The sequence below is a fragment of the Monodelphis domestica genome, chromosome 8 (genome assembly GCF_027887165.1).
Source record: "Monodelphis domestica isolate mMonDom1 chromosome 8, mMonDom1.pri, whole genome shotgun sequence".
Classification (NCBI taxonomy): domain Eukaryota; kingdom Metazoa; phylum Chordata; class Mammalia; order Didelphimorphia; family Didelphidae; genus Monodelphis; species Monodelphis domestica.
In genome coordinates, this window is record NC_077234.1 from 65,894,759 (window position 1) to 65,915,581 (window position 20,823).

At 41.8% G+C, this 20,823-nt stretch overlaps 1 protein-coding gene across 1 annotated transcript; it reads right to left on the reverse strand.

Annotated features, from left to right (window-relative positions):
• Positions 1-10,526: 10,526 nt before the first annotated feature.
• Positions 10,527-13,881, reverse strand: KCNE4 (potassium voltage-gated channel subfamily E regulatory subunit 4). Its single transcript, XM_007502200.3, has 2 exons — positions 13,641-13,881; positions 10,527-13,316 (listed from the first exon to the last, which is right to left on the reverse strand). Exon 2 carries the CDS (start codon positions 13,279-13,281, stop codon positions 12,778-12,780), a length of 504 nt encoding a protein of 167 aa, XP_007502262.1. The 5' UTR covers positions 13,282-13,316; positions 13,641-13,881; the 3' UTR covers positions 10,527-12,777.
• Positions 13,882-20,823: the final 6,942 nt, after the last annotated feature.

Consider the following 20,823-nt stretch of genomic DNA (forward strand, 5'->3'; position numbering starts at 1 on the left):
CAATGACACATATAAAACTCAGTGGAATTGTGTGTCAGCTATAGGGGAGGAGGGAAGGGGAGGGAAAGAACATGAATCTTGTAATCATGGAAAGTATTCTAAATTAACTAATTAAATAAAAATTTCCAAAAAAAAAAAGAGAAAAGAATCTAGTCATAGATGCTAAGTTTGAGAGATCCTCTACGTTAGGGGTTCTTATTCTTTTTTGTGGGTCACTCCCTTTGGCAGCAATCTGGAGAAACCTATGGATACCTACTCAGAGTAATGGCTTAAAATGCATAAAATAAAATATAAAGGATTATAAAAGAGATCAGCAATATTGAAATGCAATTTACAGACCCTAGGTTAAAAAGCCAAGATCTAATCCAGCTATATCAACTATGAATGGGGAAAATGAACTGGAAAGAGGGGAAATAACATGGCCTCAGGTAAATTAGTAGTAAGCAAGAAGATCACGATTTGAATAGATCTTTTATCAAGAATGGAGTGGAACTAGATAATGTCTCTTTCAGTTTGAATTATTTGTGAAATCAAAGCTTGGTGGTTTGTTACTAGCCATGTTAGCATATGAAATAGCATTGTAAGACAGTTTGGTATCATAGATTTGGAGGCAAGATCTAAATCTCAAATCCTGCTTCAGAAACTTAGTAGCCAGGGAAGCTAGGTGGTTCAATGGACAGAGAACCTGGTCTGGGGAGGAGAGGTTTGAGTTCAGATTTGACCTCAGACACTTCATAGCTATGTGACCCTAAGCAAATCACTTAAACCCATTTGAAGAAAGAAAGAAAGAAAGAAAGAAAGAAAGAAAGAAAGAAAGAAAGAAAGAAAGAAAGAAAGAAAGAAAGAAAGAAAGAAAGAAAGAAAGAAAGAAAGAAAGAAAGAAAGAAAGAAAGAAAGAAAGAAAGAAAGAAAGAAAGAAGGAAAGAAAGAAGGAAAGAAAGAAAGAAAGAAAGAAAGAAAGAAAGAAAGAAAGAAAGAAAGAAAGAAAGAAAGAAAGAAAGAAAGAAAGAAAGAAAGAAAGAAAGAAAGAAAGAAAGAAAGAAAGAAAGAAAGAAAGAAAGAAAGAAAGAAAGAAAGAGAGAGAGAAAGAAAGAGAGAGAGAGAGAAAGAAAGAGAGAGAGAGAGAGAGAGAGAAAAGAAATCATGTAGTGTCATGGTAGCTATCCGTTTCAGTTTGCTCATCTACAAAAAAAGAGGATAATATCTACTTCTCAGAGGTTCTGTGACGGTCAAGTGAACTAACATACAAAATGATTCATAAACTTTAAAATACATTTTAAATGAGCAGTTCTTATACTGGCAAAAATTAGAAATTGAGATGTTCATCATTTGGGGAATAGATGAATATGGTATATGATTGTAATGAAATACTATTATTGTACTATAAGAAATGATAAACAGGATGCTTTCAGAAAAAAAAAACCTGAACTTTTATGAACTGATGCAAAATGAAATGAACAGAACCAGAATATTGTACACAGATACAGCAACATTGTATGATGATCATCTGTGAATAATTTAGCTATTATCAGCAATTCAGTGATCTAAAACAATCCCAAAAGACTCATGATGAAAAAATATAATCCAGCTCCAGAGAAAGAATTGAGGGAATCTGTATGCAGATCAAACATGCCATTTTCACTTTATTTTCTTCGAGTATTTTTTAATGATATATGTGTCTTCTTCCACAACATGATGAATGTAGAAACATTTATTTCATAAGGGTAACATGTATCAAATTGCTTACTATCTTAGAGAGAGGAAAGGAGAGAAAGGGAAAGAATTTGGAACTGAAAATGTGAGAAAATTAATGTTCAAAATTGCTTTCTACATATAAAGGGGGAAATAAAGTATTCCTAAAATGTTTTATAAATATTATTATTATTACGCAAAAGACAAGAATTAAGTACAAAGGGCTTGAAAGGAACAACTTGGGGTAGAGCACAACTCAGTGCTTCTGACCCATACAGCCCTTTGCAGCTGTTAAAAGTAGATCCCTTCTTCCTCTATCACCACCACATGATTTAAAGGGAAATACCAGCTAACAATGTGGAATTGCCTGGAGTTCATTAGGTCTTTCTAACACTAGTCAACTAGAAACTTGGATAAAGGCTACAATCCTGCTAGGAAGATGCAAACCAAAAGACAGATTAATCTTATTTCTGGGTTAAAAGGTCCTGACTTTCTCACTAAAAGAACCTAGTTCCTGTAGTGCAAGTTTAAAAAGATAGATGATAGATAGATAGATAGATAGATAGATAGATAGATAGATAGATAGATAGATAGATAGACAGACAGACAGACAGACAGACAGATAGATAGATAGATAGATAAATAGATACATACATAGATGGATAGATAGATACATACATACATAGACAGATACATAGATAGATACATAGATAGATACATAGATAGATAGATAGATAGATAGATAGATAGATAGATAGATAGATAGATAGATAGATAGAAACAAATATATGTGAGAAAGAGAGATAGAAAGATGGGGAGAGAGACAGAGAGACACACACAGAGGGACAGAAAGAGAGAGAGAGAGAGAGAGAGAGAGAGAGAGAGAGAGAGAGAGAGAGAGAGAGAGAGAAGAGAGAGGGAGGGAGGGAGGAAGAGTCTTTTCTTTCCTTATAGGAAAAAGGTTGAACCTTAACTGAAGACTACAGATGGTATCCAATAGGTGGCAGCAGCAAGAAGAGCAGAGGTGTGAAGAAATGAATACCTGTAGAGATATGTGATACCTGAAAATACAGGGGAGTAGCCCCAGCAAAGAGGCATGACAATATCACTAAAAAAAATACCTTGGCATCAGAGGTCCTAGACACATTCCCAAGATATACCTCACCATCATGTGCATAGTTTCTTCTGTTTTTACATATATGCTTCTCCACCTTTGTCTTCTAGTAACATCTGACTAACTAGTAAAAGTAATCACATTATCAATAATTTCTAATGGATATGGACCCATAGAATACCCTGAATGAGGAGAATCTTTTTCTGGGCTACTCAGTTCAAGCAGGCTGCCCTAGATATTACAAATATGATTCCACATCCAGTGGCTCCTTTCATCACACTAGATCCAATCTCCTCATTTTCCAATGAGGAAACTGAAATGTAGAAAGATGTGGCTTGTCTAAGACCCCAAAGGGAGTTAGTGACTGAGAGCTGGTTATCTGTTTCCAAATTAGTAGTTATTTTCAGGAAGTGGTGCTGATTCCAATGACTTTTGCTTATGAGAAAAGAAAAAAAAAAGGAGTTGCTGGATTTAAACAAGACAAAGTCCCTGTCCTCAAAGAGCTTTCAGTCTACTGGAGTAATATTATGCCTGTACAAATAACTAGTACAAAATATGTTAAGAAAAAGAGCTGAAGTTCTGACTTGATAATCTAGTCTCTTCCAACTGCATGATTTTACAAGCTAGAAAGTTAGGCAAGTAAATCCATAGAGAAAGCAACAGAAAATTCCCTCCTGGTACCAATCAGGGCATAATTCCTTTAATCCAATCTTAATACAATCCAATTGTAAAGAGAAACATTCTAGCAACCAATGCTGGAATTGGCACTAGAACTTTATCCTGTACATGGAGAGAGAAAAGAGACTTAATGTTGAAAGCTAGGGACAACAACTTGAGCTCCTTCCTGTTTGATTGGTTTCCTCCTATTTATAGGGCCTTTTTTATACTTGAGTTTCCAGTTATATTGTATGGCAGCTCATTTGGGGGATTTTGCTGAGCTATTCTTGCCTACTTAGCTTGATTGCATTACATGGGGTGATGACCACTGGGTTTGATCAGGAGAAATGGAGCCAGAATTCCCAGGGTTCTGTCATGCTATTGAGTGAATGAGAGCAGAATGATCAGCAGTCACATAAACTTGAAAGCCACAGTCTATATTGGGCTAATCGAAGTTGAGCTGCTCAAGAAAACCACTAAGGTAGTCTAGACCATTCCTCTTAGCTGTGCATTGACAGTCATCCATAGCAATGCCTCATGGGACATAAGTTCAAGTCAAGGGTGAACACGATTTGGTGACAGGGTGAATGAAGGGTAGTTTAACAGTCAATAAATGTTATCTGGGACCAGGTTATGAAGAGTTCTAAATGCTAGAGAAGTTTTGATCCTAAAAGTAATATGGAATCAATAGTTTACTGAGTAATCGCATGGAAAAGCCTGAGCTTTAGTGAAAGATGGATTGGAGTAAAGAAAGACGTAAGTCAAGAAAACTAATTAGAAGTCCACTGCAATAATCCAAATGAGAGTGATGAAGTTCTGAATGAAGATGCTGACTGTGTGGCTGAGGAGAAAGACATAAATATATGAGATGTTTTGGAAATGAAATTTTAAAAATTGGCACCTGATTGATTATATAAGATGAAAGAAGTCAAAGATAATGCCACAGTTGCAAATCTGGATACCTTCAACAGATAGAGATTCAGAAGGCAGCTAGAGATAAAACACTTGACCTGTGGGTCAGGAAGACCTGAGTTCAAGTTTGGTCTCCAATAATTGTTAATTGTGTGACCCTGGACAAGTCTTCTAATTTTTGTCTTCCTTAATTTCCTTAGCAATAAAATGGGAATTATAAAAGCATCCACCTCCCAGGATTGTTATGAGGATCAAATGAGATACTATTTGTAAAATGTTTAGTGGAGTATCTGGCACATAGTAGGCATTTAATAAATGCTTATTTTCTTCCTTCCTTCCCCCCAAAAAGGAGGGTGTTCAAGGAAAGATAATAAGTCACATTTTGTTCATGTGAATTTGAGATACCTACAGGACATTCAGTTCAAAGTGTCCATTAGGCAGTTAATTCAGTCACCTATAGAAAGGGGGTACCTTAACGAGTTGTTATACATGCTTAGATCTGGCACTGAAAATGAGCTTGGGTCATGGGGGTAAGGGGATCCAAATCCAGGAAGCTGTGGGGAATACAGTTATGCTCATTCCCGTCCGACCATCATCTCCTATTTATAGTTGTTTTCCCCAATACTACAGTTTCCAGTTATGACATGTGGCAGCACATTCGGGGGATTTTGCTGAATTAATTCTGCTTGCTCAGCTCTGTTGCATCACATGGGTCAATGACCACTGGGTCTGGTCAGAAGAAATGAAGCCAGTAACCAAAGGATTTAGCCAGGCGATTGGGTGACCAGGAACAGAATGAACAGCAATCACTTGCTACTGAAGGTCACAGTTTAAGAGCAACTAGTTGGTGGTGGGATGCTCAAAAACCCACCAAAGAAACCTAGACTTTCCCACTTGTTGTATATTAGGAGATTTTTCCACGGTCATGCCCAAGAGAAGCCACAATGAAGTCAAGTTCCATGTTGGAAAGAAACATCAAGAAAAATTCCTTGAAGTTTTTCATGCCATAATTAGTGGGACAGCTAATTAAAGGATCCAGCACACTGGTGAAGGGGAGACGGTGCACAATTCTGAAGGTGGAACGGATGGGATGGACCTGGATGCAACCCCTGACTAGGACCAGAGACCTCCCCATTTCAACCCACACTCTCCCTCAGCATTACTGGGCTCACATTTCTTCCTCAATTCGAACCTGTCACATGTTGGAAAGCACTATATTTTTCATGATGTTTTCAATTCCTCCTCAAAAACGTTCCTCCAATGTGTCATCATGAAGCTCAAAGCTCTAGAAGGTCCTACCAAGACGTGAAAAATTTTCCAGGTCATGTGGAGAGGATAGGAGAGAGGGGAGGGGAGGGGAGAAAAGGAGGGAAGAAGAGGGAATGGGGAGAAAAGGAAAGAAAAGGAAAGGAAAAGAGAGAAGAGGAGAGGAAAGGAAAGGAGAGGAAAGGAGGGGTGGGGAGAGGAGAGGAGGGGAAAGGAGAAGGTAGAAAGTTAGGGAGGAGAGAAGAGAGAAGGTTGGGAAGGAGAGGAAAAGGAGAGGAGTGGGAGAGGAGAGGAAGAAGGAGGAAACAGAGAGAGGGAAACACAGACAGAAGGACAGAGTCAGACACAGAGTGATATATGTGCATGTTTTCTCCCCTGATAGAATGCAAGCTCCTTGAAGACAGGAACTGTTTCCATTTCTTCTTTGTATCCCCAATATCCAGCACAGTGCCTTAAACTTAATAAAAATTTAACCAATGCTTGTCAAAGAATTGACAAAAAGAAATTGATTTTTCATGTCATTCTCCGGCCCAAATACTGATGCTTTCATGATGCTTTCAACTTTTCAAAGCACTTGGCATTACTTACCTCACTTGGTTTTTCACAGTCCTATATGGCAGGTATTCTTCTTCTTTCCATTTTATGCATTAGAAAACTAAGACTCAACGGAAGTTGTGACTTGCTGCATCAAATGAGATAATATGTGGAAAATGTTTTGCTACCCTTAAACCCAATGTTAATGCTAGCTATTATTAACAGTGTTATCATCACTGCTGGGAGAGAAGGGTCACACAGACAGCATGTGTCTGAGGCAGGATTTGAACCCAACACTTTTTTCATTCTGGACCTGGCCAGGTCCAGCTCTCTCTCCACAGTCTTCTGAGGCTGCTTATCTGTCACAGGCATTAAGTGGACTTCCGAAGGACCCAAGTTGTCAGCTTCAGTGACTCATTCAGTGAAGCAGCCTTGGCTTGATATCTCCGTGGCAACGGCTCCCAGCACCATTTAAATCCCTAAATGTCACTGTGTGGGAGGAAAGGGTTGGGTAATGGAGCAAGGAGAGATTTAACAGTTGTTTTCTCTTCTATTACTACCCTTCTGCTTTGGCAAATGGTGACCTTTCCCTGGCTGCTTTGCCCTCTTGAGAAAGCCAGCTGGTTATGGAAGGAGAGGATGTTTCTGTGGCTTAATTTTGATTCCCCATGTCTAGAGCCTTTTTTTTTTTAAGACCTGAGTTGCTTATTGTTTTCAATTAGCTTCATGCAGTACTTGGAGCTTTTTAAGAGTATTTTACCATCTAATTTTTAAAAAATGATTATTGCTCTCTCCCCTAACAAGGCTGGCCAATGTGGTCATCTTTATTTGTGTTGGATCTGTCCAAGGATGTCTGCAAAAGCCGAGACTACCTCGCCTTCCACTCCAAGTATGGGGCAAGGCTGCTAATAAAACTCGACTTTTATAGGCCTTATTAGATCAGCTGCGGCTCCTACTTTTTCATGCCTGTCTCCATGGCCCTTGTCAGAACCAAGGCTTGGGGATTATAAAGGGGGAGACGACTATGACAGGGAAACCAATTCCAGAGAGAAGTCCTTGCTCTTTCCAGTCTAGAAAGATTGAGTTTTTAAGAAAGGATGCTCCTGCTTCAGCCCCATGACCCGAGCCATGGCCTGTGCAGCCCAATGGACCCAGACTGCAAGGCTGAGGACACAAAGCAAATGCATGTTCCATAAAAATCCAGGCATGGAAATTCTATTTTATGCTTAATGTACTCTGTGTTCCACGGTATTTAAGGACAGAGCTGCATTGCAGAAGATGATAAATGATTTATTTCGGCTGCGGTCTGGATCGGCACGCCTGACCGCCAAAGCCTCTAGAAAGCAGCTCTGGATCTAAGGAGGCTGCACGCTTTCCAGCTGAAGCCCAGGCCAAGCCAAGAGCTCTGATTCCTTGGCTCGGCTTCATTATTTCCCGGTAGTTTAAATCCCATGATTCTCTCCACGGAGGAGATATTTTCTCTGTAGCATCTTTGCCTGGGTCTGACGTACAAAGGTGTAATTAGAACAGCATGGAGCCCAGAGAACATTCCACTTACCTCATCTTTAACATTTAAGTGGGTTTCAAATATGTTTCTAATATCTTAGGTGCTGGAGGCCAAATTTTGCCTTTGGTTTTTCAAAGCCTCAGTCGCTCCTCAGAGCCTCGGCCCCCTGGGATAAAGGTTATGCTTAGAAGGTGGTTGCTGTGTAAGTGTTTGTGGCAAATATGTGTGCCTCTATGCAGCAGGTCATTAGAGAAAATCAGCGTGACATCGCATATTCCATAAATATTTTAGGTAAACTACGGTTTATAATTGCATCCACTTTTCTTATGCTCAAGGTAAAATTTCCATAATAGTTTCCTTCAAATGATTTAATTCAAATCAATTCAACCAGCATTTAGGAGGGAGAGTGGTAATATGGAATGAGCAAAGGTTTTTTTGTTTGGGTTTTTTTTTTTTTAATTGAGGCAAAAGGGGTTAAGTGACTTGCCCCAGGTCATATAGCCAGTAAGTATCTGAGGCAGCCATTGGATTTTGTATGATAGCATCCAGGTTCAAATCCTAGCTCTGCCATTTGCTACCTGTGTGGCCTTAGGCAAGTCACCTAACCTCTCCAGACCTCAGTTTCCCCATTCATAGAAAAAGAGATTTTACCTTCCAATTCTAAATCTATAATCCCATTCAATCATCACTATGTGCCAAGAATTGTGCTAAATTGTGGGGAGATACAAAAACAGAAATGAGAAAAGCCCCTGGCTTTAAGGAGCTTACATTCATCTTGATAGCACTAAAGTGGGATAAACTGAGGAATCTTCAGCTCTGTGGTATTCTGTTCTTTAAATTAGTATTCTTGTCTTACCATTGGAGGATTTCTGTCCCTATGGTCTCTGAGAAACATCTTGGCTCAGCCGTATCCTTATCAGGCTACTCAATAAGTAGACAATTCTTTCTTCACCAGATGGCTATATGGAAAAGCTAAGGGGCACTTCTGCCATCTTTCATTATGCAGACATTACCAGGAAAGATTGATCTTCACTCCCACTTATTGGTCCAATCTTCAGAAGAGATCTTGAGTTTTAAGGATAATTCCTTGACCATCCTAGAAGCTTTCAATCTACAGTTTGGCTCTGTCAGAGATAAAACTCCCCCAGGTGAGAGGAGCTCACTCTGCTGGGCTGGGTATAGAGAAGAGTAAAGGGGAATCACCTTCAAGCTGCCTTGAATCTCTGATCCATTCTTCTTGCAGGTGCCAAAGTGACAGAATTAAAGCCCAAGTCTTACTATGTCACTTCCCTGCACAAGAAGCTTCCATGATTCCCTTTTGCTCACTGGCATCAATTACAAACTTTTCTCTTTGGCTTTTAATGCTCTTCATAACCTCACTCCGAACTACCTCTCCATCCTTTTTTATGCATTACTCTATTTAATTCTCTTTGGTCTGCCAAATTAAACTACTTCCCATGCCTCACACATGACACTCCAGGTCGTTCAACTTGCTGTCTCCCATGCCTGAAATGCATTTACTCCTTATGTATACACCTCAGCATGCCTAGTTTTCCTACACAGTTTAGCTGAAATGTTATCTTCTGCATTAGACCTTTCCTGATACCCCCCAGATATTTGTGTCTTCCCCTCCTCATTACCTTTTTGGGGATATAGCTTTAATATATATACATATATATATATATGCATACAATATACGAGAGAGAGAGAGAGAGAGAGAGAGAGAGAGAGAGAGAGAGAGAGAGAGAGATGTATAAATGGATGGATAGATACATAGATAGATGGGTGGTGATCACTTCTCAGCCTTTTGGCTAAGATCAAGTGCATAGATAAATGGGTGGATAGATAATGAGAGACAGACAGAGAGAGAGACAGAGAGAGACAGAAAGAGAGAGAGATGATGAGAGAGAGAGAGAGAGATGGAGAGATGAGGAGAGAGAGATGGAAGGAGGGAGGGAGAGAGAGAGAACAGAAAGACAGACACACGTCAGATAGAAACTATAAGACATAGTGGTCACAGATTTGGCTTTAGACCAGAAAGAATATCCTACCCTCTGGCACATCCTGACTAAATGATTCTGGGCAAATAACATAACTTCAGTGTTCTAGGCAATTGTCTAAGACTACATTTCAAAGAAGACAGCACCCTACCTTTAGAATTAGGGTTTCCTCCTGCAATAGTCCCCCATGCAAATGAAATACTAGGTCTAATCCCTACCCCTCTTTAAACATATTGCTTCCTCCAGGGGAAATTATCTTTTTGGGCAGGAAATGTCTTATTTTTGTCCTCATATCCCCAGCACACAGTAAATATGCCTACTGGTACACAGTAAGTGCTCGATAAATGCTTGTTGATTGATTGATCAGTGATTGAATAGGTTTGGTGGCTTCATGCCCACACTTTGTAGTTGTGGTTGACATTCTATGCAGAGCGACTTGGAAGCCTTTCACCTCTCCATCCTGCTGCAACCTCAGCCACGAATAATGTTGGCCAGACCAACAGTCATCCCAAACTCTCCCTGACAGCCAAATCTGAAATAACATCTTCAAGGCACTTGCATCTTGGGGCAAACTGAAAGCCAAGTGGGGCAGCAGCCAAATGAGAAACAGGGAGGCTGTTGAAAGAACTTTTGCAACTTGTTTTCCATCAAAAGCAAAGTACGTTAAAGGATGGAAAAGCAGGCTCTTATTCAGCCTGATTAACGCAGAAATAAGACACACATAGAGAGGAGGAGGAAACTGAGCAAAATGGCCCAAAGACCCCGGAGACCCTGCCTTGCATTTCTTGGACCATGGGATTGGGCTAAAAGAACTCAACAGAAAGAATTCATGGCTTCCCAGAAATCAGAGGGAAATGTGTTTATTTAGTTAAATAAAAATTTTGTGAAAAATACAAACTGTTAAATACAAGAGACAATTCTATACAACTCAGTACAATCGTCAATATGTACACCATGTCTGTTTCATAGGCACAGATAACTTGCACCAAACCTCAGGGATGAAGCAAGTAATGGAAAATGTGACAAGTCACAAGTCTGTCGATCTCAGTAAAGTTTCAGAATTCAAGTGATTCCAGGCAAGGGGCCAAACTTAACTTGGCTTCTTTCAAACTAAAACAGCCCCCTTTGGAGTAAATCTACCCTTTGCATTTTAAGTGACCGAAAGGGTCCTTTTTTTCCTCCTCCCAAACATAAATTTCTTGTGTCTTTCTGATATAGCAGAGTGATGACCCAACTTTCAAGCTGTTAACCCTTGCACAGGGAGTAGAGTTTTCTGCAGCCTCCTTCCTCCATCCCACTCATCCGGGCTCCTTCCTGCTACCCCTTCTTCCTTTCCTACAACCCCCTCCCTCCTCTACAAACAACGCAGCTGTAAGAAAGTGATCTCCCTTCTGTTCATTTTTCCCCTTTCTTACTCTGTGTCTCAAATGTCCTCCCTTTCTTCTAGGCTCTGAGAGTCAAAAAGGACCCATCACAAAGCTATTTTAATAGAGGAATACGTGAAGGCATTTGGGAAAGCATTACTGGGCATCATTCTTTGAAACTTCCAATTCCTTTTGCTTGAGACACTGGCAAATTCATCCAAATATTAGCCTCCCAGCATTCTGCATACCCCATTCCCAGGGAATCTCAGGACGCTTTCCAGACCAAAGAGTTGTCAGTCTCCTAGATTCCTTCCTGGGAAAACCGAGTTCCCCTGGGCACCAGGAGCCTGAGTCTCCATCTACTCCTTTATCCACACCCCTAAGCCCAACACTAACTATGGGAAGAATATTTTGTACTCCCCAAAGCCTCCTTCACCCCAGGCAGGGAAGTATTTATTGCAGAGCCTTAAAAATCTACAGACATCCTCCCCCACATCTCTGGGGAGTAAGTATCATTATGAAACTCATTTGCCAAATGAGGACATGGAGGCTTTGGGCCAATGCCCAGGACCACACAGCAAACGAGTGGTAGAACCAGGAACCAGAGGCCACGGGATTTGGCCCCCCATTCCCCGGATCTCCGTGTGAGAATGCCCTTCCTGCTCCCAGCTACGTGATAAAGAACCACATGTAGAAGGCCCCTATTACGTCTGTCATGCAGTGAAAGCTGGCTAGGAAAGGAAAGGGGTGCCGACCCCAATGCTCTGGCCTCCACGGTGACAGCCGGAACAACACACCACGACATCTGGGCGTTGGGAACAGTTCTCCAGCCAGACCTCCAGTTGGAGGGGAAAGGAAGGATCCCTGGATGGGTTCTACCTACCTGCAAGGAGCTAATCCCCCAAAGCAGAGACCGATATCAAAAGGCCAGAGGTGGCACGTCCGGACCCAGATGGTCAATCATTTCAATGGTCTCCAATATTTTTAAGTAGTTAAAGAGTTCTTACAGTACACGTGATGCGACCATCGGGTTCAAATGATCACCTTTCACTGTCAAACTTGGCTTGCCAGACTTGTCTTCCTAACCTGCCAAGGGCTTTGCAAGAAGGCTGCCCTGGTCTGTGAGCTGAGAGTCATCAGGGAGGCCAGAGCTCGAGGGGGATCAGGGATTCCCTGATATTAAGCACTTTCTTGCCACTGTCCGGACAGGCAGGGGAAAGAGGGCTGGGGAGAGTCAATACCAATCCCAGCTTGTCCACTTAGTACCTTTTGATTTTAGGTGATGCCATTTAGCTTTTCCCAGCCTCAGTTTTCTCTTCCATCAAAGAAGAGTCTAGAGCCAGGACCTCGGAGGTCCCTTCCAGGCATCCTACAGCACTGGGGCGAGGGCAGATGATGTAACAACTATGACAAGCATCCGGGGAACTAAGAGAAATGTCACTGTACCATGCTCTGATCAGGTGCAACCGAGGCACGGAAATTAAATATACAAACTGTAGCTCTTGGCAGGACTTTTTCAATGCCAAGTCCAGGTCACAAGCACATCATTGGACTCCTTGATCCTGCCACCTCAGGATGAGCCACTGCCCTGGCACCGATGGCAGGGACCAGGCATGAGTCTGTCTAAAGCGGCAGCTGCACGGAAGACGTCGGATCCGACACTGGGCATATCTCCGTCCTCTTGCTAAGTGTGCTGGCTAACAGGGCCACCTCTGGAGGTCACCTGGGGTGCTAGGAATTCTGGGGGATGTTCTCCGAAGACCCCTCGCTGCTTTCGTTGAGGGGTGTCTCTGAGGTCTCTCCCAGCTCATCATCGGGCACTTCCTCCTGGATGGTGAAATGCACATCAGGTGAAGATGATTCGGAGCTCACGCTGCCCGCCTCCATGGAGCAGATGGTGCAGGAGAGAGCCGGCCCCATGCTCTCCTGAAGGATGTTCAACATCATGGGCACCTGGGTTGACCTCAGCCCCGACACGATGGGGAGAGGCTTCATGGCTTCCCCCCAGAGCCTCTCTTCATCCTTGTAGAGAAGAAGCAGGTTGGATTTTTTCTCCCTCCTTTTTGATTTCATGTAGCCCAGCATGATTCCAATCAAGAAGATGCCGTAGAAGGACATGACAACCAGGACATAAAAGTACTCGCTACCACTCCCGCCTATACTGGCCGAGGCCTGGGGCTGGGGTGGGGAGCTGGATGTTTCGGGCAAGGAAGTGTTAGCAACTGCATCACCCATCCTGGGTATCAAAGTCGTGCTTTTACAACCTGGCTCTGAAAGAGAAATCATGCCGGTTAGATCCTCCTCCAATCTCAGATTCTAGAAGGCTAACAACTAAGTTTGCTGTCTCGCACAGAGAGGAGTGGGGGAACCCTAGAAAGGTGTTTGCACCGTTTGAGTGAAATATAGTTTTTCCAAAGTTGGAAAAGCCTCTATCCCCACGAGAACAAAACTTGCAGACTTGCAAAATTCATCTGTGTTGCATGCCCTGCCAAGGCTCCCTTAGACACATTTAAAAAGAAACAAACTACCCCAATCCTTTGCTAGACACGTCCCCTCAAACATGTGTGCATGGGGAAGAAATAGCGGGCACTTACCCTAAGAGACGGGGGTGGGGAAATCCAAGTGCAATCCTGGATTCCTTCTAGCACAAGGTCCACCAGAAATCTCTCTCCCAAATGCCGGGCGTTCTGAAAGCTTTGCGCTCCTGCAGCTGGGATATATATTCAAGAAATGCATTGTCACGTGTCCTGGAGGGAAAGTTTACAACAGAAGTTGGTGAGGTTGGAGTGAACGGATGAACTCAGAAATGCTGCAGTTCAACTCACTGAACTCAACAGCTGTAAAAAGAAAAAAGACTTGGGAATCGGGATTGGCTTCTTACTTCTGAAATGGGAGCCAAAGTTTTCAGGTGGTAATGAAACTGAAGCAGGGGAAGGCAGGACAGGCTAATTACAGCGGTGATACCAAGAGCTGTTTTTATTTTAAAATCTGCCCTTTGATCAGCTCATTTTTCTTAGGGAATAATCACCCAGTATGCCCTGTGAGAGTGACTAGAGCTAACCTAAAACAGCATCATTATGACAAAGAGTCGGCAGGGTGCAAGTTTGCCTCTGATGCCTGCTGGGCACAAGACCTTGGACAAGTCACTTGGATTTTTGCAGCTTCAGATTCCTCACCTGTCCAAGATGAATAATACCTCTTGTACTACCTTCTTCACAGGGTCGTGAAAGGTAGAGAGAGAGCTTGGCCAGTTGTACAGTCCTAATAAATGTGAACTCTCACAGCCACTTAGTATCAGAGCTAGCATTCAAATCCAGGTCTCCTAATTCCCAGACCAGTGTTCTTTCTGCCAGACCTCATTGCCAAAATTCCTGTCACAAGAGTTGATATCTATGTGACACTTTAAGATTTTCAAAGCATTTTTTAAACATCTCACATTTAAAGGGAGGCTGGGTGGCTCAGTGGATTGAGAGGCAGGCTTAGAGATGGAGGTCCCAGGTTCAAATCTGGCCTCAGACACTTCCTAGCTGTGTGACCCTGGGCAAGTCACTTAACCCCCATTGCCTAGCCCTTACCACTCTTCTGCTTTAGAACCAATGCACAATATTGATTCTAAGACAGAAAGCAAGGATTTTTTAAATCACAAGATCTTCACCACAATTCTGGGAGGTAGATGCTACTATTATCCCTATTTTACAGATGGGGAAGCTCAGAGAAATTAAATGACTTGCCCAGGGTCACAACCTAGGAAATAGTAGTGGCAGGATTTGAACACATTCTATCTACTATGGCGGACTGCCAGTAACTTGAAGAATCTGTGATTTCACTGAAAAACTGAAGTGCTCACTTGGCAGTAGGACTGAGTGGAAAGAATTCTGTACTGAGCACCAGGAAACTTGGATTCTAGTCCTACTTCTTTCATTAACTAGCTATGTACTCTTGGTGAAATCACTCAGCCTCTCTGAAATGGGAAGTGGAAAAGGCTTGAATATAGAGTCATAGACCAGTGTCCTCTGTGACTTTTGGTGAGTTAATTATTGTCCCCAGGCCATATTTTTTTCATCCTTAAAATGAGAATATTGGACTGACTGTTTGACCTTTTGGGTTCCTTCCCATTCTCAGTCTGTCTCCGCTTTTAAATGTCATTTACCTAATCTGAAGAATAAGGGACTTGAATTATGTTGATCTCTTCCAAATGGAAAAGTTTATGATTTAAACTAGCCATGTTTTATCTTCTCTATTTCACCGGGGCTTTTTACCCTGACTCTCCTTCTCACATTATGCTTGGAATACAATAGATGACCCCTAAAATAAACTTTAATTCTTTGAAGAATCAGTGATCTCACTAATATGGACATTTAACATGGCCAGGCACATATACTCATCCCACATATACTCATTCATGTCCTCTCATGACTTTTCCACAGGAGATCTCTTGACATTGAACTCCAGTGGAAGACAGGGGTCATCTATTAATTAGTTAGCCCTCAGACTTCCTACAAAACTGGCCTAGTTACCAAACTCTGGAGCTAGAAGAAGCTTCAGATTTTCCTAGTTCAGTCTCCTTTTTACCAATGAGATCAATTTTGTCTCATCTTTGTTTTGGGCATGATTAGCCCCTTGGTTTAACCCAAGACCTATATTAGAGAAGAGCATTGTGGTTGGGTTCTACTGTGGCCATATCCAACACTCACCTACATCTCCCAAGACTCAAAAAGACCCCAGTTGGAGTTGGAGGACTCCAGTTTAGATCAATTTCCACATCTGTAAAATGAGAGAGTTGGATTAGATGACTTCTAAGGGGGCTTTCAACTTTAAATCTATGGTCCTATCATCCCTTTGCTATCCACTGGGGCAAAGGAAGGAAGATGGTGTTGAGGATGGGCAGGACCTACCATTTCCATTGCTCCTTCTCTGAGTGTCAGGGACAACAGACAAGCAAAAGAGGAAGCTGGCCTGAAGATACATGACCCTTTCTTTCGTCCTGGCTGGAAGATTTTAAAAAGTCCCAGAGAGAGCAAAAAATCCTGATGGAAAGCCTTAAGGTAAATAGGTCTACTTAGAGATTTAGTCACTTCTCAAATGATGGAAGATTAACCAGAGCAGACCTTCTGTCTTACTCTTATTTTAAAGTATCATATTCTGCTTAACTGAATTTTTATTTTTTTTCTACCTAAGTAGCACATTTATTTGAGAGGCAACAGTAAACAGGAAGCTGGCCTTGGAATCAAGAAGTCCTAGGTTTGCTGTGTGACCCTGGGCAAGTCACTTGACCCTCATTGCCTAGCCCTTACCACTCTTCTGCCTTGGAGCCAATAGACAATATTGACTCCAAGATGGAAGGTAAGGGTTTAAAAAAGAAAGAAAAAGAAAAAAAGTCCTAGGTTCAAATTCACCCTTTGTCAACAAACTCACTATGTGATTCCAGGCAAGTCTTTTAATCTCTCAGTGCTCTGGGTAACTCTCTGAGACCATATATTACAGAGAACAAGCCAACATTCATTGGGAGAAGTTCTTCATGGGAAAGCTCCTTACAACAATAAAATCAAAGGTCCTATCCCACCCTATCCCCTCCACCCCCGCCAAAAAGTAGGACACATGTTTAATCTAGCCCAATAGGAGTAGGAAGGGAAAACCAAAACCATTCCCTTCTTGACCCTAAACACATCCTGGAAGAGAGTAGAGAACACTTTTCATGGTGGCAAAAAAAAAAATCCTGCTAACCCAAAATGGATGCCCATTGGTGGGGGTGAAAGGAAAAGTATACTGATAAGGAAAGGATTGGCATATTAAAAAAAACAAGAGAACCTAGAAAGGTTTGAGAGAGAAAAATAGAGAACACAAAATTTCTAATCAGGAAATTATTCCCTAGGTTGCTAGAACCTTGTTGACCTTCTTCCCATTTGAAAAGGGGAAAGATATGACTTGGCTAGAGAGAGGGAGGTAAGTGAAGGGGAAAGAACTAGAGATAAGATTCCACAGTTCAGAATTTAGACAGGAGGAGGAAAAAGCCAAAGTTTGATACTTTTAGCTTGTCCCATGTATAAAAAAATACAAAATCTCTGGTTAAGGTTTTCTGACTTGGTAGTTCATGGACCAAATGAAAGATTTGTTTCCCAGAACCTGTAATAAATTAAACAAATGGTGAGGGAAAGATGGACAACCTCTGGTGAGATTCAAAAAGCTCAAGTGTTTTGTGAACTTCAGCCTAGCATCTCCTAAAATCTTAATCTAGCATCACTCATGACCATATTCAAATCACAAGATGTGTAGTCATCTGTGCATGAATTCAACACTCAGGATCCACTGTTAGACAAATTCTTAGAAATGTGTAAAGAATTGATGAGCTGTTCTAACATATTTCCTTCATTTAGGTTACTTAAACTCTGCTTGCCTCACTTTCCTCATTTGCAAAAATGGAGATTATAATAGCAACTGCCCTGCAGCATGTTTGGGAGAATTAAATGAGATATTTATAAAGCATCATTCATTAGCCTGGTGCCTAGCATATAGTAGATACCATATAAATATTGATTACTATTACTACTACTACTACTACTACCACTACTACTACTACTGCTACAATGAATAACTGCAATGATGACAACAACTACTACTACTACAACAGAATCTCCTTACAGTTATCAATCTTTCAAAAATAATCCTATCACTTCCTCCCTAGATTAAAGCAAAGGAAGGAATATTTCCTTTCACCAAAATTTTCCAATCAATGTAATAGAATACTACTGTGCTATAAGAAATGATGAGCAAGAGAATTTCAGAAAAACCTGGAAATACTCACAAGGTCCTGGATTCAAATTTGACTTCAGAAACCTTCTAGCTGCTTGATCCTCAGCAAGTCACTTAACCCTACTTGCCTAGTCCTTGCCCTCCTGTCTTACAATTGTTACTGACAGAAACTAGGCTGGTTTTTTAAAAGACTTAATAAATTGATGCAGAGTAAAGTGAGCAGAATCAGGAGAACATTGTACACAGTAACAGCAAAAAAACTGTATGATGAACAATTGTGAATGACTTAGTTATTCTCAGCAACACAGGGATCCAAGACAATCTCAAAGGATTCGTGAAGAAAAATGCTATCCCCCTCTAGAGAAAAGAACTGATGGAGTCTGAATGCAGGTTGAGGCATACCTGTGTCAATGTGAATATTTGGATGACTCAGTTTACCCTTACCTTTGAGAAACCCCAGTGCCAAGTGCCCCTATTTTGGTTTGAATGTTAAGCATCTTTTTGTTTTGGAAGCTTCTCTATTGGATGAAAGTTTCCCTCTCATGAAGCCTAGTTTCTTAGTTGGACCTTTGCCTTTAATTTGTTATAGCTGACTATTTCCTAATGCCATAACTATTGACTGCAAAGAGGTTTAGGAACCTGTTTGTGGTTAGTCTTTGTAAGCTGCCCAAAAGGTATAATAAGAGACTCTCAGGTTCAGTATCTCTTTGGAGTTGGCACTTAGCACGGTGCTCTCTCCCAGGGTGGAGTGAGCATCTTAGTAAGTATGGTGTCTTCTCCCAAAGATAGGGTTTCCAGAGTCCCAGAGCTTTTGACTCTGTGTTGTGGCCATAATAATAAAGCCATCCCCTTTTCCTGATTAAAGAGTGGGTTTTCTGATTACTTAGTAGTTCTGTATTTATTTCCATGTTAACACCACTTTTCCACTTTGTTTTCTTCATGGTTTTGTGTGTGTCTTATTCCACAAGGCAAATTTGAAAATACATTTTGTAAGAAAGTGCATATATACCTGGTATCAAATTGCATACCATCTCAGGGAAGGAAGGGAGAGCCGGAAAGAATCTGGAACTCAAAAAGACAGAAAAAGAATGCTAAAACTTGTTTTTGCATATAATTGGGAAACATTAAACATTATGAAAGAGTAAAAAAAAATTCCAAACAAGGTTATGTTTCCACTTTTCCCACCTTTATTTCCTATCTTGTCACTTTTAGTCAGGAAGTCATTTCTTGTATCTATTCTGTACATTCCTTGATGCATTTTCAGTCTCTGTCCACTCACTGCACCCCAAATACCTGAGTGTGAATGATGTACTCGCTGAGAAATGCCAGAGCAGAGGCTTAACTTATGGAGGCAGCAGAATGGGTAAAAAAGCTTCAGGGAGTGCAAAAGAAGGGATAGAACTGAAGAAATCATTGGAGTGCTTGGGAAGGCTTATGTTCCATTGTCAGGGTAAACAGAGGAGCCAAGAGCCCATAATAACGTTGGAGAAATTGGATATTCAAGGGAGTTGTGGTAACTGCATCAAAGGCTTATTGGGGGACCGTAGAACGACCAAGGGTTAGAGGTCAGAGGCCTCTAAGCTGTCGTTTATCATTATACCCTTCGTAACCTTACGGAAGCCTCTTAAATTCATTGACTCCATTTCCTCATCTTTAAAATGAAGGGGTTAGATGAAATGCGAGTGTCTCCCAAAGTCTGCGACCCATTGAAAGGAAGAGTATATAATAAGCCTATTTTCTCCAACGTTGTCCCAGAGGTGAAAATTTCTAGTTACAACACTGAGCCGTGGCCTGGGGAAATTGTAAACAAATAAGCTTAGAGATGGGAGAAAGAGTCCGCTTTAGTCTGGGGCTTTGCATCATCAGTCTGAGAGGTACCAGCAAGAATTGGAGCAGCGGGGCAGGCTGAGACTGTAGTCTATACAATGGAACTTTGTCTTGGGAACAAAGAGTGGAAGAGGCGGAATTCCTGGAAGATCAGACACTTTCACGTCTAAACAGAAGTGTTCGTTGCCAAATAGGAATGACTCCTAGCTGACTAGAGGCTGACTCCCTCCACCTTCACTTGCTCCTGAAACTGTTCAAAGTGAAGAGTCATATCCTTCTTCCACATTTGTATACAGAGCGCCCTGGGCTTGCTTCCATTTGCAGACACATTTTCCCCTCTGCATGTTCCTGGAACACTGGAACTTTCTCCACTGCCCCGAGGACTTTCATTTCCTGTCAGCTTCACCGTTTTTCCCCAGGGAGCCTGGCCGTATAGCTCTGAAATTATGATAGGATGGCCTCTGACTAAACCCAGAACGTGCTGGGATGAAGGGAAGGCAGCGGGTCCCATCCGCTAGAACAACGTAAAGCTGTGAGTTAGGAGAGCTGACGGGGCTTGACCTCTGCCCGGGCAAACTTGACACTGGGTGAGTCACTTCATTTTCTCGTCCTTCAGTGTCTCGTGTCGACTGAGATACCGGAGAGGAAGCTCTTTGCAAGCCGAAAAGAGCTATGTAAACGTTAACCGTCAACATCATTATTAACAAGAGCATTGTTATTATTAATATTATCGTCTCGCAGAAAGGCCAGGGATTCCAGGGCACCAGGGAGGGGGGGAATAACGGAGAAAGAAGGCGATGCCCCACACGACTGCTGACGTTGCCTTTCCCTGACAGAACTGGTTAGTGGCGGAAATCTTCCTATCTATAATGGTGTCTGGGGAATGTTTGAGTCTTGCCGAGATGAAGCATTTATCATATCCTGAGTCTCCCTCTGGGGGCTCTGAAGCATTTCTTAGAGGGGAAAATGGAGAGTGTTCTGTACTCTGAGGGTGCCTAATAAATGCAACGAGACCTCCTCGCAACCCTCTTTACAGATCGGCGGGACTCGTGTACAGGACGTCCTTCTTGGACGCCATTCAAAGAGTTTTGGTTGCTGTAGTACAAAAACAAAACAACAACTTCATAAATTTGTCCTCGGGATTAGAGCTGGGATCCAGGGTGGTTAGCGCTTCCTCCCCTGGTCCCCTAGTAACCTCCT

Excerpts from the sequence above, each read along its gene's own strand:
- KCNE4 (XM_007502200.3), bottom strand. The coding sequence starts at position 13,281 with ATGGGTGATGCAGTTGCTAACACTTCCTTGCCCGAAACATCCAGCTCC.